This window comes from Manacus candei, unplaced genomic scaffold (assembly GCF_025592945.1).
Source record: "Manacus candei isolate 608988 ecotype Guabito, Panama unplaced genomic scaffold, ASM2559294v1 h1tg000014l, whole genome shotgun sequence".
NCBI lineage: Eukaryota > Metazoa > Chordata > Aves > Passeriformes > Pipridae > Manacus > Manacus candei.
Window position 1 is genome coordinate 40,304,950 of NW_026138062.1, and position 16,942 is coordinate 40,321,891.

The following is a 16,942-nucleotide window of genomic DNA, read 5'->3' on the forward strand; positions in this document are numbered from 1 at the left end:
ATCGGTGTTGCAAAGAAAGCTGAATTTGTCTCAACACAATTGGGCCTGGACACTACATCTGCTGAGTGGATCAGCTGGATGTGTAACTGTGCATCTCTGAGTTAATCAAGAGTGCAAAATAGATTCTTGAGCTAGACAGGGCAGCACGGGGGTGTATATGTGGGGGCAGCTTATATGTGGCTCAGCACCACACTGAGTATGAAAAACGGCCAAAGAACTTTGAAGAGAGCAAGAATCTTGAGTTGGATTCAACCTATGTGTTACATTCCAGAGACTGTGGACACCCAGTGTCATTACAGTGAGCATCTATCAGAGACTGATTATCACATTTGTATGTGATTCAGCTGTGTGTTGCAATTAATTGCTAGATGCAATTTGTACTTACATTGTGATTTGAGGACATTGCTACATCACTGTGCTAGATCAAAATTGCATGTTATACGGAATACAATATATATATATATTGGAATATCTATTCCAAATAATTTCAAGTGCAGAAACTTTGCATTAAGCATTAAACCCTATACGTATGTATTGTCTGAAAAAGCCCAATCAAAGAGGATTGGACTTTAACAACTGGATACCACATTTTACAAAACAATAAAGTAACCATATTGAAAGAACCAGAACATAATGGCTGCAATCATTCTTCAAATAATTATCTTTTTTTAAAATGTTTTATCTATTTCTTTCAAGAATTAATAAAATGCAATTACAGTGGCTGCTACAAATATCTTCCTCAAATGGTTAGTGCAGCCTGGATACTATTCTGATTGCAAGAAGCACAACAAATGAGCAAGTCTTGAGTAGATGAGCATCTAGTGACATACCACTGCATATGCAAAAAAAATTTGCCATTGCAAAGGCAACAACAGCCAAGTTATAAAAGGTAGTTTAGCATCCTACAGAAGGAGAAAAAGTTGTGGATAGATCATATAGAATGGTTAGACCAAAACTGGAGGCAAATTTCAGTCCTGGGAAGCTTTCAGAGTGGTAGGGAGGAGCAAAGCACGGCCTGACCTCCTGCGGTTTGCAGCTGCTGCTTTGCATGGAACAGCTGGGGAAATTCTCTGGGGAAATTGTCCTGAATCTGACAAGTTTCTACCTATGAAGAAGCTGTTTGGACAGAGAAAATTTGTATTCATACACCTCTGTGAGGCATTTTCTCCCTTTCAGTTTGGTTGTCAGTATGAGGTGGGAGTCCCTGTTTCTCCAAGATCAGATGCAGCTGTGAGCAAGAGCACTGTCCTGGAAGGGATGCAAATCGCCCAACTTCCTGCCAGCTGCAGACCTGCTACTTTGCACAGCAACACAACAAACACCTGCAACATGATAGCTCCTGGCTTCTTCAGGCATCAGCAGAAACTGGGCGTGAAGTTCTACTCCAGAAAAAGTCACCTGAACTGAAGTATCTCTGTGGTTATCAGTTGATGGGGCTCCACTAGAGTCAGCAGAGCCCAGCTGTGAGGGACTCAGCACAGCAGCCTGAAAAAAGGCATCTAGTGCCATTTGAGATGCAAAGGGGAACACAAAATATCTGCATGAGACTGTCAGATATGACACAGGACCGATGAGAGCTCTCTGTCCTTCAAACAACTTTAGCTATCTATATGTGGGCAACTGAAATAATACCAAGTTGTCTACCTTTGTATAAGCTAAACTGCTCTCTAGGGTTTAGTGAATGCACTGATTTCTTTGTTTATGATGAGAGTTTAGACATAGCACCCAGGAGGGTGCCCAAATTTAGTTCTGCAGATGAAAAGGATAGTCAATCTGTGGTGCCCTTTGCATCTAGTCAACAGGGTCTGCATGGTCACATTCAAACAAGAGCCATTGTCTCTTGGAAAGATGTTTATATATTTCTTGCTTCTGGCACTGGACCATATTGAATGCCTCTGGGCACCCCAATTGCACCTTTTTGCCAGTAAATGGCAGAGAGATGCTGCTGTTTATTATAAAAAGGAGTCAGGTTGGTATAACATCCCTTGTCATCCCAGGTCTTGGCCCCCTTCTTGCAACAGGTCCCACAGATGGAGTCCCACCTGGAAAGGCAGAGCCAGAGTGTGTGTTTGGAACTACTCTGGGACTCCATTTACCCATCTGCACAATGGGCCTCAGAATAACTTGGTTTTTCCCGGAGGAAGCTGATTGAAATATGATGGCATAGCGCCAGGAACTGGAAACGTTCCACTTGAAATACAACTACCTTTTGGTAAGAAACATTAACAAATGGCACCATTGACTTTTGTTTATTTGTCTTAAGTGAAGTGTCTGCTGTTTCAGGGTCACAAAACATTCACCACATTCACTAAATAGTGCTATTTTGGGCACCAAACACAGACTGTAAATCAAAACATGACACCTTTCAATTATTTGTGGTAGCAAACTATATGTTGAAATCATATGGCTGGCACAATTCCTGTTTTCAAATAAATAATATCTAAATGTTGCTTCATTCTTCTCATCACATCTCCTATCCCTCCTCCTCCATTTTTCCTTGGGGGGAACCCTGGTATGATTATTCCAGTCTCTGCTGTGCCTGTGAAAAATTACCATCAGTTCAGCTAACTTTACCCACACCCACAAGATGCCAGAACTGCAGAAATTCTGCAGTGCTTGTTGAAATCTTACTATTCAGCAGTTTTGTGGGTTTCAGTGCTTTCCAAATATAACTTTCCATGCTTGCTTGTTTGCTCTGGGGTCAGCACAAGGTCTGTGAACCACTGCTGACTGTTTTTACCTTCATTTACACTTCTCTTCATTTTTTTAAATTCAGATAGTGGCATCACCTCAGCCACAGATTTCATATCTTACAGTGCCCAACACTGGCTGGCTTTGACATCATCATTTATCATTGCTGGTTTTAAAAAGTTCACTTGTTGGAGGTTTTAAAGAGTCACTGTATATAAAAGTAATAGCAATTTCAGAGGTCTGTACTTAGTTCCCAGTCAAGACTTTTTGTCTCTCCTTTAAAAAAAATTATACACTACATCTGTGGTGCAGTCTCCAAAAAAGGGGGAATACAGCTCATTTCCATTGCCCCTTTTATTTGCTTGTTTGCACAGTCTTTCACCAGTGTTTCTTCAGTTTGTCTACAGAAGACAAAAATCCATGCCTCAATATAGGCTTCTAGCCACTATGGTGTAATATAAATAGGAATAAAATGTGTGAGAAAACATACTGGATTCTGTATATTTACATGTCCAGGACTCCCAAAGTCTTTAACTGAATGTTCAGAAAACACGATTCAGCCATAATATACTCTCAGGTGCCTCGTTGCAATCTTTCAGAAATCAATTTCATTTAGCATTTTGTTTTACTCTCTGTGACAAAATAGTTACAGACTCCCTGCTTCTTTTTCTATTTGTATGTTTTTCTACTCACTTGCAGAATCTGTTCAATATGGTGGACTATCCTTCCACTTGTTCATTTCATTGTCCTACAGTAGCAAAGATCAACTTTGAGCATCTCTTCTTACACAAAGATCAGTTGTTTTCAGAAAAGCTGCTTGTTCTAGGTTTTTGCTATAATTGCTTTGTCCAGTTTTTCAAATATTCCTTGGAAATATCTCAGGACAGCTCTCTGAAGACTACCAAACCCAAAGTTTTTGACAGAGTTTTCATAGTGAACTTCAAAGGACTTCAGAGCATTTATGTAAAAAAAAAATCACAGAAAATGAAAAATCGTCCATCCCTGCCTAAGATATCATTCTCTTCATGCAATACAATTATATTTACTACTGCTTTGACAACTGCAGTTAAGGATTTTAAAGAACACAGCTCCATACATCCTTGGAGCATCATTCGGTAGGCTAACACTGTTTTTTAATTTTACTTTTGTGCCTAGCTAATACTTTTTGTTATTCCACATTTATAAAATTCAAATATTTTCTCTGAATATTTCGTTTCACCTTTAATTAGCAGTTGACTGAACTATGTTTATTAAGGCAAACCTGAAACCATTTAGGAATAATCTGGGATCATCCTCTCCTAAAGTGTGATGGACTGATCACATTTTTGCAGTAACAGTTGGTTAGGAAATTAATTTCTCCTATTCCAGAATATTCCAATATCTGAGCTGAGAAAGAGTAGTGGTTTAAGGACTTGACACAGAATAAAAAACTTTGAGCTGTTTGGTAAAGGGCAGTGATATACAAATGATGGTATACAATTGTGCTTGTTTAGGTACAAACCCCTAATTTCAGAGACTTTGAAATTCACAAATATGTTACCTGTGGACTTTCAAGCTATTCATTTTGATCATGGATTTCTGAGATATGTCTGGTACTGTTCTGAAGAACAGTGACACTCACACCCTCATGGTCTCCAGAAAGCATTCCTTACAGTCACAGAAAGTATGATAAGGCAGCACCACTGCTGCTAAGCTCCACACAAAGCAAGCAAAATCCACTATAAACTCTGCTTATCTGACAATTGAATACCCCAACCTTAATGAAAGCAATGCTGCAAATATCAGTGTTGGAAGGAAAGAAATGAGATATATACATAATCTGACAGTCTGCACTAGGAAGGAATGCAGTGCAGTAAGAGCATCAGCAGTGTGGATTCATTGCTCATCCTCAAGCACTTGTGGGGAGAACTTTTTGGTTTTGTGGGCAACTTTAAGCTGCTGGATGTCTGCTGGTAACTCAACACAGTGGAGAAGAGGCAGTTTAGGAGATTCCTAGAGTGTATGGAGGATAATTTCTTGTTGCAGCTGATAAATGAACCTACCAGGGCTGGGGCCCCATTAGACCTGCTATTTACAAACAGAGAAGGGCTGGTGGGAGATGTGGTGGTCAGAGGCCATCTGGGGCATCGTGACCACGAAATGATAGAGTTTTCAATACTCAGTGAAGTAAGGAGGGGCGTCCACAAAACCTCTACCCTGGACTTCTGGAGGGCAGACTTTGGCCTGTTGAGGAGGCTGGTTCAGAGAGTACCTTGGGAAATGGCCCTTAAAAACAAAGGGGTCCAGGAAGGATGGACATACTTCAAGAAGGAAATCTTGAAGGTGCAGGAGCAGGCTGTCCCTATGTGCCAGAAGGTGAGCCAGTGGGGAAGACGACCAACCTGGTTGAACAGGCAGATTTTGCAGGAAATTAGGGAAAAAAAGAGAGTCCATCACCTTCGGAAAAAAGGGCAGGCAACTCATGAAGAGTTTAGGAATGTAGTTAGGTCATGTAGAAAGAAAATTAGAGAGGCAAAAGCACAATCTGAACTTAATCTGGCCAATTCTGTTAAGGACAACAAAAAGTGTTTTTATAAATACATCAATAGCAAAAGAAGGGGCAAGGAAAGCCTCCATTCTTTGTTGCACATGGAGGGGAACAATTACCAAAGACAAGGAAAAGGCTGAGGTACTCAACACCTTCTTTGCCTCAGTTTTCAGCAAGAAGATATGTTGTTCTCAGGACAACTGGCTTCCTGGGCTGGTAGGCAGCAACGGGGAGTCAAATAGCCCCCCTGTTATCCAGCAGGAAGAAGTTAGTGACCTGCTGAGCCACTTGGATCCTCACAAGTCCATGGGACCAGATGGGATCCATCCTAGGGTGATGAGGGAACTGGCGGAAGAGCTCTCTGGGGAGGTCCCAGATGACTGGAAGTTGGCAAATGTCACACTGATCTGCAAGAAGGGCTGGAAGGAAGACCCGGGAAACTAGAGGCCTGCCAGACTGACCTCGGTGCCTGGCAAGGTTATGGAGCAGATCATCCTAAGTGCAATCACATAACACCTACAGGATGGACAGGGGATCAGATCCAGCCAACAAGGGTTTAGGAAGGGCAGGTCCTGCCTGACCAACCTGATCTCCTTTTTTGATCAGGTGACCCACCTGGTGGATGAGGGGAAGGCTGTGCATGTAGTTTACCTGGGCTTCAGCAAACCCTTGACACCATCTCCCACAGCATACTCCTGGAAAAGCTGGCAGCCCACGGCTTGGACAGGGGCCCTCTGTGCTGGGTTAGGAACTGGCTGGAGGGCCGGGCCCAGAGAGTGGTGGTGAATGGTGCTGCATCCAGCTGGTGACCGGTCACTAGTGGTGTCCCCCAGGGATCAGTGTTGGGCCCAGTCCTGTTTAATATCTTTATTGATGGTCTGGATGAGGGGATTGAGTGCACCATTAGCAAATTTGCAGATGACACCAAGTGGAGGGGGAGTGTCAGTCTGCTGGAGGGTAGGAGGGCTCTGCAGAGGGACTTGGACAGGCTGGATAAATGGGCTTAATCCAATGGTATGATGTTTAACAAGACCAAGTGCCAGGTCCTGCACTTTGGCCACAACAACCGCATGAAGTGCTACAGGCTGGGGACAGAGTGGCTGGAGAGCAACCAGGTGGAGAGGGACCTGGGGGTTCTGATCAACAGGAAGCTGAACATGAGCCAGCAGTGTGCCCAGGTGGCCAAGAAGGCCAATGGCATCCTGGCCTGGATCAGGAACACTGTGGCCAGCAGGACCAGGGCAGTGATTCTGCCCCTGTACTCAGCACTAGTTAAGCCACACCTTGAGTACTGTGTCCAGGTCTGGGCCCCTCAGTTCAGGAAGGATATTGAGGTGCTGGAGTGCGTCCAAAGAAGGGCAACAAGACTGGTGAAGAGACTGGAGCACAGGCCCTATGAGGAGTGGCTGAGAGACATGGGGTTGTTTAGCCTGGAGAAGAGGAGGCTCAGGGGAGACCTCATCATTCTCTACAACTCCCTGAAAGGAGGTTGTAGCCAGGTGGGAGTCAGTCTCTTCTCCCAGGCAATCAGCAGTAGGACAAGAGGGCCTGCTCTTGAGCTGTGCCAGGGGAAGTTTAGGTTAGACATTAGAAAGAAATTCTTTACAGAGAGAGTGATCAGACATTGGAATGGGCTGCCCAGGGAGGTGGTGGAGTCATCATTCCTGGAGGTATTTAAGAAGAGACTGGATGTGGCACTTAGTGCCATGGGCTAGTTCACAGGCTGGTGTTGGGTCATGGGTTGGACTCGATATCAGAGATCGTTTCCAAACTGTTTGATTCTGTGACTCTGTCATTCTTAAGAAAGTGGAATTACCTAATTAACAGCCTTTATGCCACCATTGCTGAGTAAAGAAGTCTCAGCACTGGTGACAGACAATGTAAAGGAGAATATACAAACTGCTTTAACAGAAGTTGTCTATTCCTAATTGGTGTAACCATATTTAGCACTGGTTGAGATGGGCAGTGAGGCAGAAATAGCCTACATAACAAATTCCTCTCAGCTTTATTTGCTTTTGCTGTTTGTCATCATGAGACAAACGGCTATCATTATTTGAGTAACAAATCAAGCTTTTACACATTCAACCTCAGTGATTTGTGTCCTTTTCCTGTTTTGTCAACAAGGCAACATCCATGTGAGGGTAGTGTATTCCAGGAAGCCTCTACCAGTGTCTACCAGAAAGCTGACTGAGGTTTTCCATGTTTTCCATACAGGAAAAAAAGCATTCATGGAAGAAGAAGGTGAGTTCAGCAGAAAGAGCATCTCCCCTTGGACCCATGCTTGTCAGCATACAAGTTTTAGCAGAAGCTGAGATTGTAGTGACCCTGGGGAGACATAAATAATCTCTAAGTTTTGAAGTATATTAATTACTATCTCTGTCATAATGCCAGATTTATCCTATAATCCACCTCATAAATCAAAAATCACATTTTTCTGTTATTCTAGACACACAGATTCCTTGCCTACCTGTAGCTGGTAAATTGCCTCTCTCAGAGTAGTAGCTGTCTCATCAGTCTCTGGCTGTGATTCTCTCATAAAGTAAATTAAATTCTTGGTTTTTGAGAAAGATAAATTGAATTAACTAATTTTAAATATTTTTAAATATTTTTTAATATTCAAAATTATTTCCTGATATTTAGCATTTCTGGTTTTTAGTATATCACAGGCACTAAACTATTCTGTAATTCTATGTAAGGATCTCTGAAATAAAACTTGTGTTAATATTCTGGAGTTATAGTTCTTTACAGAAACAAAGAAACAAAATATTATATTGTATATTCTATAATGTTATTTCTTATCAACCAAGGCAACATTTATTAATAACTGAAGTGTGTGTGATCAGTTTGACTGTTAAAAATCTCTGTTGCGTGAGTGTAACTACTCAAAAGTTACAGAATTTATTTTAAAAATCATCAAGCTTATATTTTTATTGTCTATCAAATAGTAAAAAGACAATTTTTCTAGCAAAGAAGAGTAAGTTATTGCAGCATTGTTGCCAGTTATTGCCAGTGTAAGTTACTGCAAAATAATCAAAAAGTGTGGTTTGCTTCTGCCCATTTTATCCCACAACCTATGTCAATATTCAGAGACCTTGTGTTTATATAAGGATGCAGTTTCAGAGCTCTCAGTTGGAGAACGGATGCCTAAACCACAGTGTTGGGGAGGAGAGAAAAACCAGCTGTCTAAGCATGTTTACTTCAAGTGACAAGGAAGTTCTAACTTGTCCTAAGTGGTGACTCATTTGGCTGGGACTATAAAAGTAAAGGTAACTGGTCTCTGAAACATCAGGGCTACAGATTTCAGAAATCCAACATGATGCAATCAAGACTTTCAGCTGTTTTCTTTTTCTTGTTGGGTTTGTCCTTTTGCCTGACAATCCCTATTCCCCTCGAAGACAGCCATGAATTCACAGAGAAAGACCTTCAGTTTGCAGAGGTACAGTATAAAATAATTAATTCACATGTCTAGTAAATAGTAAGTTGTGTAGTTACAACTGTTTGGAAACTAGTCTTATTACTTCTTTTCCCCTTTTTAGCGCTATCTCAGAACTCACTATGACCTCCGTCTGAATCCTGCTGGCATAATAAGAAAGAGTGGTAACACAGTGGCATCTAAACTTCGGGAAATGCAAGCTTTTTTTGGCTTGGAGGTGACAGGCAAACTAGATGAAGAAACATATGAGCTGATGCAGAAACCAAGATGTGGTGTCCCAGATGTGGGGGAATATAACTTTTTCCCTAGAAAACTCAAATGGTCAAAAATGAATTTGACATACAGGTAAATTCACGGTATTTTGAGTGTTGTTATTACCTTCTTTCCAGGTGCCTTGTCCAATAGGTTGATAGTATATGAGGTTGATGTGAGAAGGACGCATCTGAGTTTGACAAAATTAATGTTGTAGTTTAAAACCCTTACAGCCTCACTTTTGGAAAGGTGCCCTCAGCTCACACTGCAGCCCAAGGAAGTAAACATCAATTTTTTCCATTGTACTTTTTTGTGGAGGAAAGCTGGTACGGTGTAAGTTAGTAAATCCTCATCCAACCAAATGAAAGAAGAGTAGGGACTAAGATCATGCATTTCTCTAGGTCACTCCTGTGACCTGTTTGGACCTGGTTTAGTGTCTGCCTCACAGAGGTCTTGTCCTGGACAAAGCAATGTAGATGTAAACCAGTCTCTGCAATGTGGCTGTGAGAGCAGGCTCTTCAGTTTCACATTCTAGATGGAGATATCTATGTTTGGTCAGACAAATCACCATACCATGACCCCCAAAAGTTGACCTTAGGAAGGGAAGGTGATGAAAGTTCACATGGTAGCTCCTTGTCCTTTAATTCTGCAAGGTTGTCAGCCCAGGGTTTTGGCAAGCTGCAGCCTGAGTTTATTTAGCAGTTCCAAATATGAAATCACTGAACTCTATTAGTTTGGTATCTAGTGATAAATATTAATTTAATATGGATGATTCTAGCCTATAAAAATCTCTTTGGATTATATTTTGCTCCTCCAGGAAGTAAGGGTCATGAGATATTTTATATGACATATAAAAAAAGTTTGAAATTACTGACATGATTTGACTTAATATCAAATATATCTGTCATTTTCTGTATCTTCTGGTGTATATAAAAAAAAATTAAAGACAGATGTTGGATCATTTTAAATGTCTCTGAATTATGTTAATGAAAATAGAAATGGTTTGTTTGGGGTTTTTTTTAATACCATATGCAGCTGCCGAGCTCTTTGTTATGTGATAAGAACATAAAAAAAGCAAAAACTTTTAATGAGGTGTACAGTCAGATAAAAGTGCATTGCACCTTTCTTCAATTCATACAGTTTAACTGAAGATATTAATCTGTTTGACAGAATTATGAATTACACTTCAGATCTGAGACGTGTTGAAGTAGACAGAGCTTTTAAAAAAGCATTTAAAGTTTGGTCGGATGTGACACCACTGAACTTCACCAGAATACGAAGCGGTATAGCTGATATCATGATCTCCTTTGGCACTAAAGGTAACACAGAACCAATTGTTTTCACTTTATAGTAGTATTCCTCCAAATAAGATGGGGTAATTAATTCAATTGTTTTGAATTTTGTTTTGTAGAACATGGTGACTTTTACCCTTTCGACGGACCCTCTGGATTACTGGCTCATGCTTTTCCCCCGGGTCCAGACTATGGAGGAGATGCCCATTTTGATGATGATGAAACTTGGTCAGATGATTCTAAAGGTAACAGAAGTTCCTGAGATTATTTGAAATGGTGATAGATGGAGAATTTTTCCCAGTTTGATATCTGTGAACAGTTTGTTCTGCCTGTCACGTTCACTGTTTCTTTGTCATCTTCACTGTTCACACACAGAAAGCTGGGTTTAACCTCCAGTCATAAATACAAATTTTACATGTGCCTAGCATAAATTCTAGAATATAAAGCTCGTAAGTGAAGTGATTAAAAAAATGCCACAAACAAGGGATTTTTTCATTTTGGCATTTCACTGAGGTCAAGGTCAGCTAGTTCTGATCACAGACTGATGGGAAGTGCCTTACTGACACCTATAGAAAACACATAACTCAGCTGCAAATTATCTGTTTGCATTTACCTTGAAAATTCATTACCTTGCCTATGCAGGACAGAACTTTAATAGAACAAACAGAAAACAAACAAACAAACAAACCCAACTATTTTTTTTCAGCACTGGATTAGCTCACCCTGCTGCCATTAAAGCTAATTTCTGCAACACCGAAAATAATATGGATTTTTCTACTGCAGATGAATTCCCAATCAAAAAATGTTCTTGATTTGAGTAGGACCAAGATTTCACCCCAGAGCTTTCCTGTGTTGTTAAGAAATTTCAAGACATCTAAATCTGCCTAGATAGCAATGTTGCCAAATAAGATTTAGGCTAAACACCAGCTATGAGATATTAAATCGATTAGGCCCTTATTAATGCAGAACCCATGGTAGCTTGAAAAAGGCAAGCAATTATCTCTAGTGGAAGGTGTCTCTGCCCATGGCAGGGGATTTGGAAGTAGGTGATCTTTAAGGTCCCAAACCATTCTATGATTTTATGGATTACGCATAATTTTTCCATTTATTCAGTTGTCTCATTCATTGTCCTATATGTTAAAGCACGGTGTTAAGGGTAGTTGGTTACTCCAAGTCCCCTTTGGTGATGCAAGGAGATATACATTTACTTTTGCTGTGGTTTTTTTATAGGCTATAATTTGTTTCTTGTTGCCGCCCATGAATTTGGTCATTCACTGGGACTTGAACACTCTAGAGACCCTGGAGCTTTGATGTTTCCAATTTACACATACACTGGAAAAACTGGTTTTGTTCTTCCTGATGATGATGTGCAAGGGATCCAAGAACTCTATGGTAAGTCTATATAATATATATCTCCTGTATCATTATAACCTGTTACACATGCACTGCACAGCTACTATAGAGCTGCAGATGCTCAATAACACCAGTCATCACTGCTTAAGACCAGTTAATTGGAACAGAAGAGGTTTAGATTTAATAGTTCAGAAAGAAAAAAAGGAAGTAATACTACAAAGGACCATTGGTCACTGTGCTGTCTCCTCTGGTGGTAGGGGGTGGAGGGCAGAGTCTTTATACTTTTTGACCTGCCTCAAAAGAGAAGGTAAAATAGAGTCTAAAGCAAGAAACAGAACTATCTATGTTTCATCATGGAAAGAAAAAAAATTTTGGGGGACCTTTAAAACTTGAGATAAAGCAAGAAAGTCCATTTAACGTCTTGGCAGCACAGTTGAACTGCAAAGTCTGCGAAAGTATTTGGCTACAGAAGAGAGAAAATAGACTTTCCCCAGTATAAATGTTTTGCATATTATGTTTGTATTTATCATGCTCTTTGGGAACTCTTCCATGTCCTATTCAATATTGTGAACAACAGAAGGAAAATAACATTGTCAAGCTTAGATCATATGGTATGGTTCCAGGTGCTGGAGACAAAGATCCCAACCCAAAACATCCCAAAACACCAGAGAAATGTGATGTAGAATTATCACTTGATGCAATAACAGAACTTCGTGGAGAGATGCTGGTCTTCAAGGACAGGTAAAGAGGCTTCCATGTTACAGATGGTGGGTACTGGATAAAATTTTCAGGAAGCAAAAACACCATTTCAGTTTTTTACTAAAGATTTGAATGAACATAAGTTTAAAAGATCACAAATCAATATAGATGTCTCTAAGAAACTACATCATATATCTTTTTAAGCAGGAATTATAATACAACTGCAGACTTCACAGCCCAGTAATTTCAAGTGAAGATAATATGGCTGAAGACTGACACTTTTTGTACACATTTTTCATTTCACGGGACTTTCTTCAACATGGACAAATCTACTAATATGTATTTGGGTACTATCTTCAGAAACTTTACATGGGACAGCTGTGTTTCTCTTATTCTAAATTTGTTATTGTTTGAGATGATCACTGTGGGAGTGACAGAAATTATCTGCAACTAGATGACTATGAGGAAAGGAAAGGTCTACAAGGAGCTCTTTGTATTAAATATTCTATGTTATGAAAAAAAATTAATTAATCAGTAACTAATTTTTACTATAGCACATCAAAAATACTGCTATTTTATGGAATGACAGGAAACATAAAATATGCTTTCTTTTTCTGACTTAGGTTTTTCTGGAGACTGCACCCTCAGATGGTCGAGGCAGAACTGGTGTTACTTAAGTCGTTTTGGCCAGAGCTTCCAAATAAAATAGATGCAGCTTATGAAAATCCCATCAAAGATCTTGTGTTTATGTTTAAGGGTGAGCTTTCAATTTTGTTGTCGGTAGAAAAATATAGATATTTAATTAAGCTCAGTAGGTGGTGTAAAGGTACGAACAAAACATCTTACTTCCTTACTCAAAAAACAAACTGCTGATTTCACCTCATGCACATCTATACAGTTTTCAGTGAATTAGGAGATGTACAATTAAATCCAAATGCATAGGATCATAGCATAAATAGTCTAATACCTTCAAAGTATGTGACCTAAAAATTTATTTTTGTATAAAAATAGGGGTCACAGCATCCTCATTTCATTCTGCTCTCAAAGCTGTCTTTACAAAAGACTCACCTATACTTTGTTCTTATTTTCAGGAAAGAAAGTCTGGGCTTTGAATGGCTATGATATAGTTGAAGACTTTCCTAAAAAGATATATGAAATGGGATTCCCAAGAGAAATGAAAAGAATAGATGCAGCTGTCCATATTAAAGACACTGGCAAGACTCTCTTTTTTACTGGAAATAAGTACTGGAGGTAAGCTGGAGACAGATCAGTGTCCCTAGTCGTATCAAAAGATCAGCTGGCTGGTTCAAATCAGGAACTTGGCTCTGTGGTTTTCATTGTTGCTATAGCTGTGTACAATCTTGTAAAGGTGTATGCAAGACTTTTATAAACATATGGGCACAGACTTTAAAAGTTGAATGAGTGAAAGAAAGAAAGGGAGAATAAAGTGCTCTGATCCAGGAGAATTTGTGGTCATGTCTGCAAGACAAAATTCCCATCTTGCTTCCTTGAGTTGCTTGTGTGACATGAAATGGTATCAGTACTTTGCGAGTAAGAAATCTGTCTCACCACAGGGTATCTGGTTTTTTCTGTCTACGAGTGCAGCTCACAGTCAGGTCTCATGCATAATTAAGACACTATCATCACTTCACAGTGCCAGCAGCCTCTGGATAGGCTTGTAGTGCCAGTACATCCAGGTACAATAATCTCCATGGAATACATACTTCATAGATCAGTTCTGAAAATGTAACTCTACAAACTCTAGTGTTTATTCCACTTCTGGTGGAGGTGTATCCTGTTTATTGTCCTGAGTTTCATTATTGCACTGGACAGAAAGCATCTAAAGGCTGCTGGCTGCTTCAGGTGTGAGTAACTTCAAAGCATATAAAGGGTACAGATCAAACTCCCAGGCTGCTTAAATCCTCTGATTTTTTTTTCTTTTATACTTAATATAGTTATGATGAAGAGGCAGAAGTTATGGAAGCAGGCTACCCCAGGCTGATAGAGGAAGAATTCGCAGGAATTGGTGATAAAGTGGATGCGGTCTACGAAAGAAATGGTACATAATCTGATAAAGAAACTTGATTACAATCAGTTGGCCTTGAAAATTGAGATTAATGTCCTACGGAAAACTCTGTCATTTGTAATTTTGATTTTTTCACATCAACACTTCTTTTCTTGGCTGAATCAGTTTTCTAATCTAAATCATGCTCTGGGCCAAAAAAAGGCCTGCCTCCTTGCTCCACATAAACTAAAGTGATATGCTTAATACAGAAGTATTATTATGCGTCTGTTCCTTCAAATGGAGCCTATTCCCATCCAACTTTTCAAGGAGTGTTTCCAAGTCAGACTTAACCATTAACATGCAAACACTGTATTTTCTTGAGCAAGTTCTGTATAGGTAATTAAATGCAGAATTTGACACAAGATGAAAGAATATCAGTTATTTTAAAACTCTGATCCAGGTCTGGCAAATGGAACGAGGATCTTTATAAAATTTAGCTCAGCATTCTAAATACTAAAATGTTGCATTTAAAAGACTTATTAAAAATGAAGATAAATAAGATAATTTCTATTTTAACAATAATTTTAACATGATAACACTGTTTTCTCTGTGTTAATTGATTTTAACATTCCTTTTCCTTAGGTTATCTCTACTTCTTCAATGGACAACTGCAGTTTGAATACAGCATCTGGAGCAAAAGAATTGTCCGTGTCCTGCACACTAACTCCCTATTTTGGTGCTAATTACAGTTGAGTGCCATGTCATAGGCTGCAGAGCAGCTTGTAGTACATGGAAATAATAATAATGTGGGCATATAGGTTTACTAGAGGACAGCAAGGTTCCATGGACAAGCACTGGGCTACCTACCACCAAATGTATACTGTATATATGGAACTATACAGCTGCATGCCAGTCTGGAACTGAATTAACTTAATAGGAAAGGAGAAAATAAATCACTGGCATTTCAAGGGGCATTGCACCACTTAAAGTTTGTCTAGTATTGAAGTGAGATGCTGGATACATCACACATGATCATGAACACTACTAATTCCTGGTAATCTGAGCATGTCTAGCATCTTTCAAGGATCTCCTAGCATGTCCCAAGAAATACACCTGATAAACCCAGGAGCATTATATTTTTAAAGTAATCCTTCATCTCTTTTTGAAATGCCTTTTAATGTACTAGGAATTCAGGTGTGTAATGAATGAGTGAGGACTGCATGGTGACTCCCTGAGAAGGTAACACCAGGCCACACAAATGAAGTTAGGGAATTCAAAGGTATTTGAAAGTATCCCCATTTGACTAGAAATGTCTCATTGGAAGCAGATGCATGTCATCGTTAGAACAAGGAGAAGGTACAGAAGCAGTGAGGTGCCATTCCAAAGGAGACAGAAAACAGGAAAAAGGAAAACTACTCCCTGCAGAAATCATCAGCCTGGATGATACTGGGGAAACCAGAAAGAAGCAGCAACAAGAGAGAGAATCATGCAGGTTGAAGACTTGCATGATACTACATCTGGTATCACAGCCCATGTTTTCAGCTTATGTAAACTGAAGTGACGTCTATAGAGGTTATGCCTAGCTGTGCCAGAAGAGAACCTGAACATCCAAATCAAAAGATGGAAAAGAATATATTTTTTCATGTTTGTTACTCTTTTAATATCTATATCAATTGCTTCGGTACATTGTAAGTTTTTGGTCTGGTTTGGTTTTTTAATCAATGGAAATTATATGGGACTGTGAATATTTTTTCAAATTTAGAAAATAATATTAAATAAACTGAAGAAATAAGCTGACATTGTGAAATTACTTTTATTAAAATTCCATATTCTGCCTGTCATAAAAGATAGAGCTATTGGACAAAAGAAATCAGGAACATTAACCTGTGCATTCTATTCATTAACATTTTCACCTCTATTTAAAAATGTGATTTACTTTTTTTTTCCTCCAAGGCAATTAATTCTATAGAAAAGAGGAGGAGAGAAAAACAGAAAGAGAAGAAAAAGGAAAGACTCCTCAAATTTGCAAAATAAGAATAAAATTGGAATTAGTCCTTATCATTATGGAGAGAACAAGAAATTATTAAGAAATACTGGGAAAATCAGTTCCCTGTTAATTTGAATGTTAAATGTTCATAATTAATTGAAACTACATTGTCCTATTCTGCCTTCTCAAAACCAATCCCTAACTTAATCAATCAGCCAGGCCTGCCAAGTAAAGCCCATCAACAATTAATACCTTTAAACAGACTCAAATTACCAGGCTTATCCACTTGATGAGGTTAATTCTGTAATTTACATAACATAGATGGTTAGTTGATATAACCTAACAGATTGAGAGGTCTCTTCTGAACATAAAACTGAGAACTAATGAATTCCAGACCTTAATATGTGTAAAAGAAATGCACAGGAATGGAGTTGGAAAAAAGCTTTACAAATGAAAAAACTTAAAGTGGACTAAAATCAAAGTTCTGTTCTATGATAAAATACTGAAAAAACTGCTAAAGGGAAAGTCACTGCATAACAAAAAAAATTGGTTCAATTATATATAAAAATCATTTTTGACAGACACAGTATGCCTGAAAAAATAATGTTAGGTATTGGGCTGCAGTTTAACTTAATTACTCAGAAATGAAATAAGGGTCTGGACACGTAAACTTAGTCCTTGTTATTCTCGGTATAAAGAGTTG

The 16,942-nt window shown here is 39.1% G+C and overlaps 1 protein-coding gene across 6 annotated transcripts; it reads left to right on the forward strand.

Annotated features, from left to right (window-relative positions):
* The first annotated feature begins 5,640 nt into the window (after positions 1-5,640).
* Positions 5,641-16,052, forward strand: LOC127467655 (collagenase 3-like). Of its 6 annotated transcripts, XM_051779847.1 has the most exons (12): positions 7,346-7,459; positions 8,306-8,654; positions 8,755-8,996; positions 10,074-10,222; positions 10,315-10,440; positions 11,426-11,587; positions 12,172-12,289; positions 12,871-13,004; positions 13,339-13,498; positions 14,203-14,306; positions 14,895-15,000; positions 15,580-16,052. In XM_051779847.1, the coding sequence occupies exons 2-11, from the start codon at positions 8,532-8,534 to the stop codon at positions 14,993-14,995; spliced, it is 1,419 nt and encodes a 472-aa protein (XP_051635807.1). In that variant the 5' UTR covers positions 7,346-7,459; positions 8,306-8,531; the 3' UTR covers positions 14,996-15,000; positions 15,580-16,052. The 6 variants fall into 6 exon arrangements, with proteins under 6 accessions (XP_051635809.1, XP_051635808.1, XP_051635807.1 ...); XM_051779849.1 differs by lacking the exon at positions 8,306-8,654 and adding an exon at positions 5,641-5,695 and having other exon boundaries at positions 7,343-7,459; positions 14,895-16,052; XM_051779848.1 differs by lacking the exon at positions 8,306-8,654 and adding an exon at positions 6,635-6,717 and having other exon boundaries at positions 7,343-7,459; positions 14,895-16,052.
* The last annotated feature ends 890 nt before the right edge of the window (positions 16,053-16,942 follow it).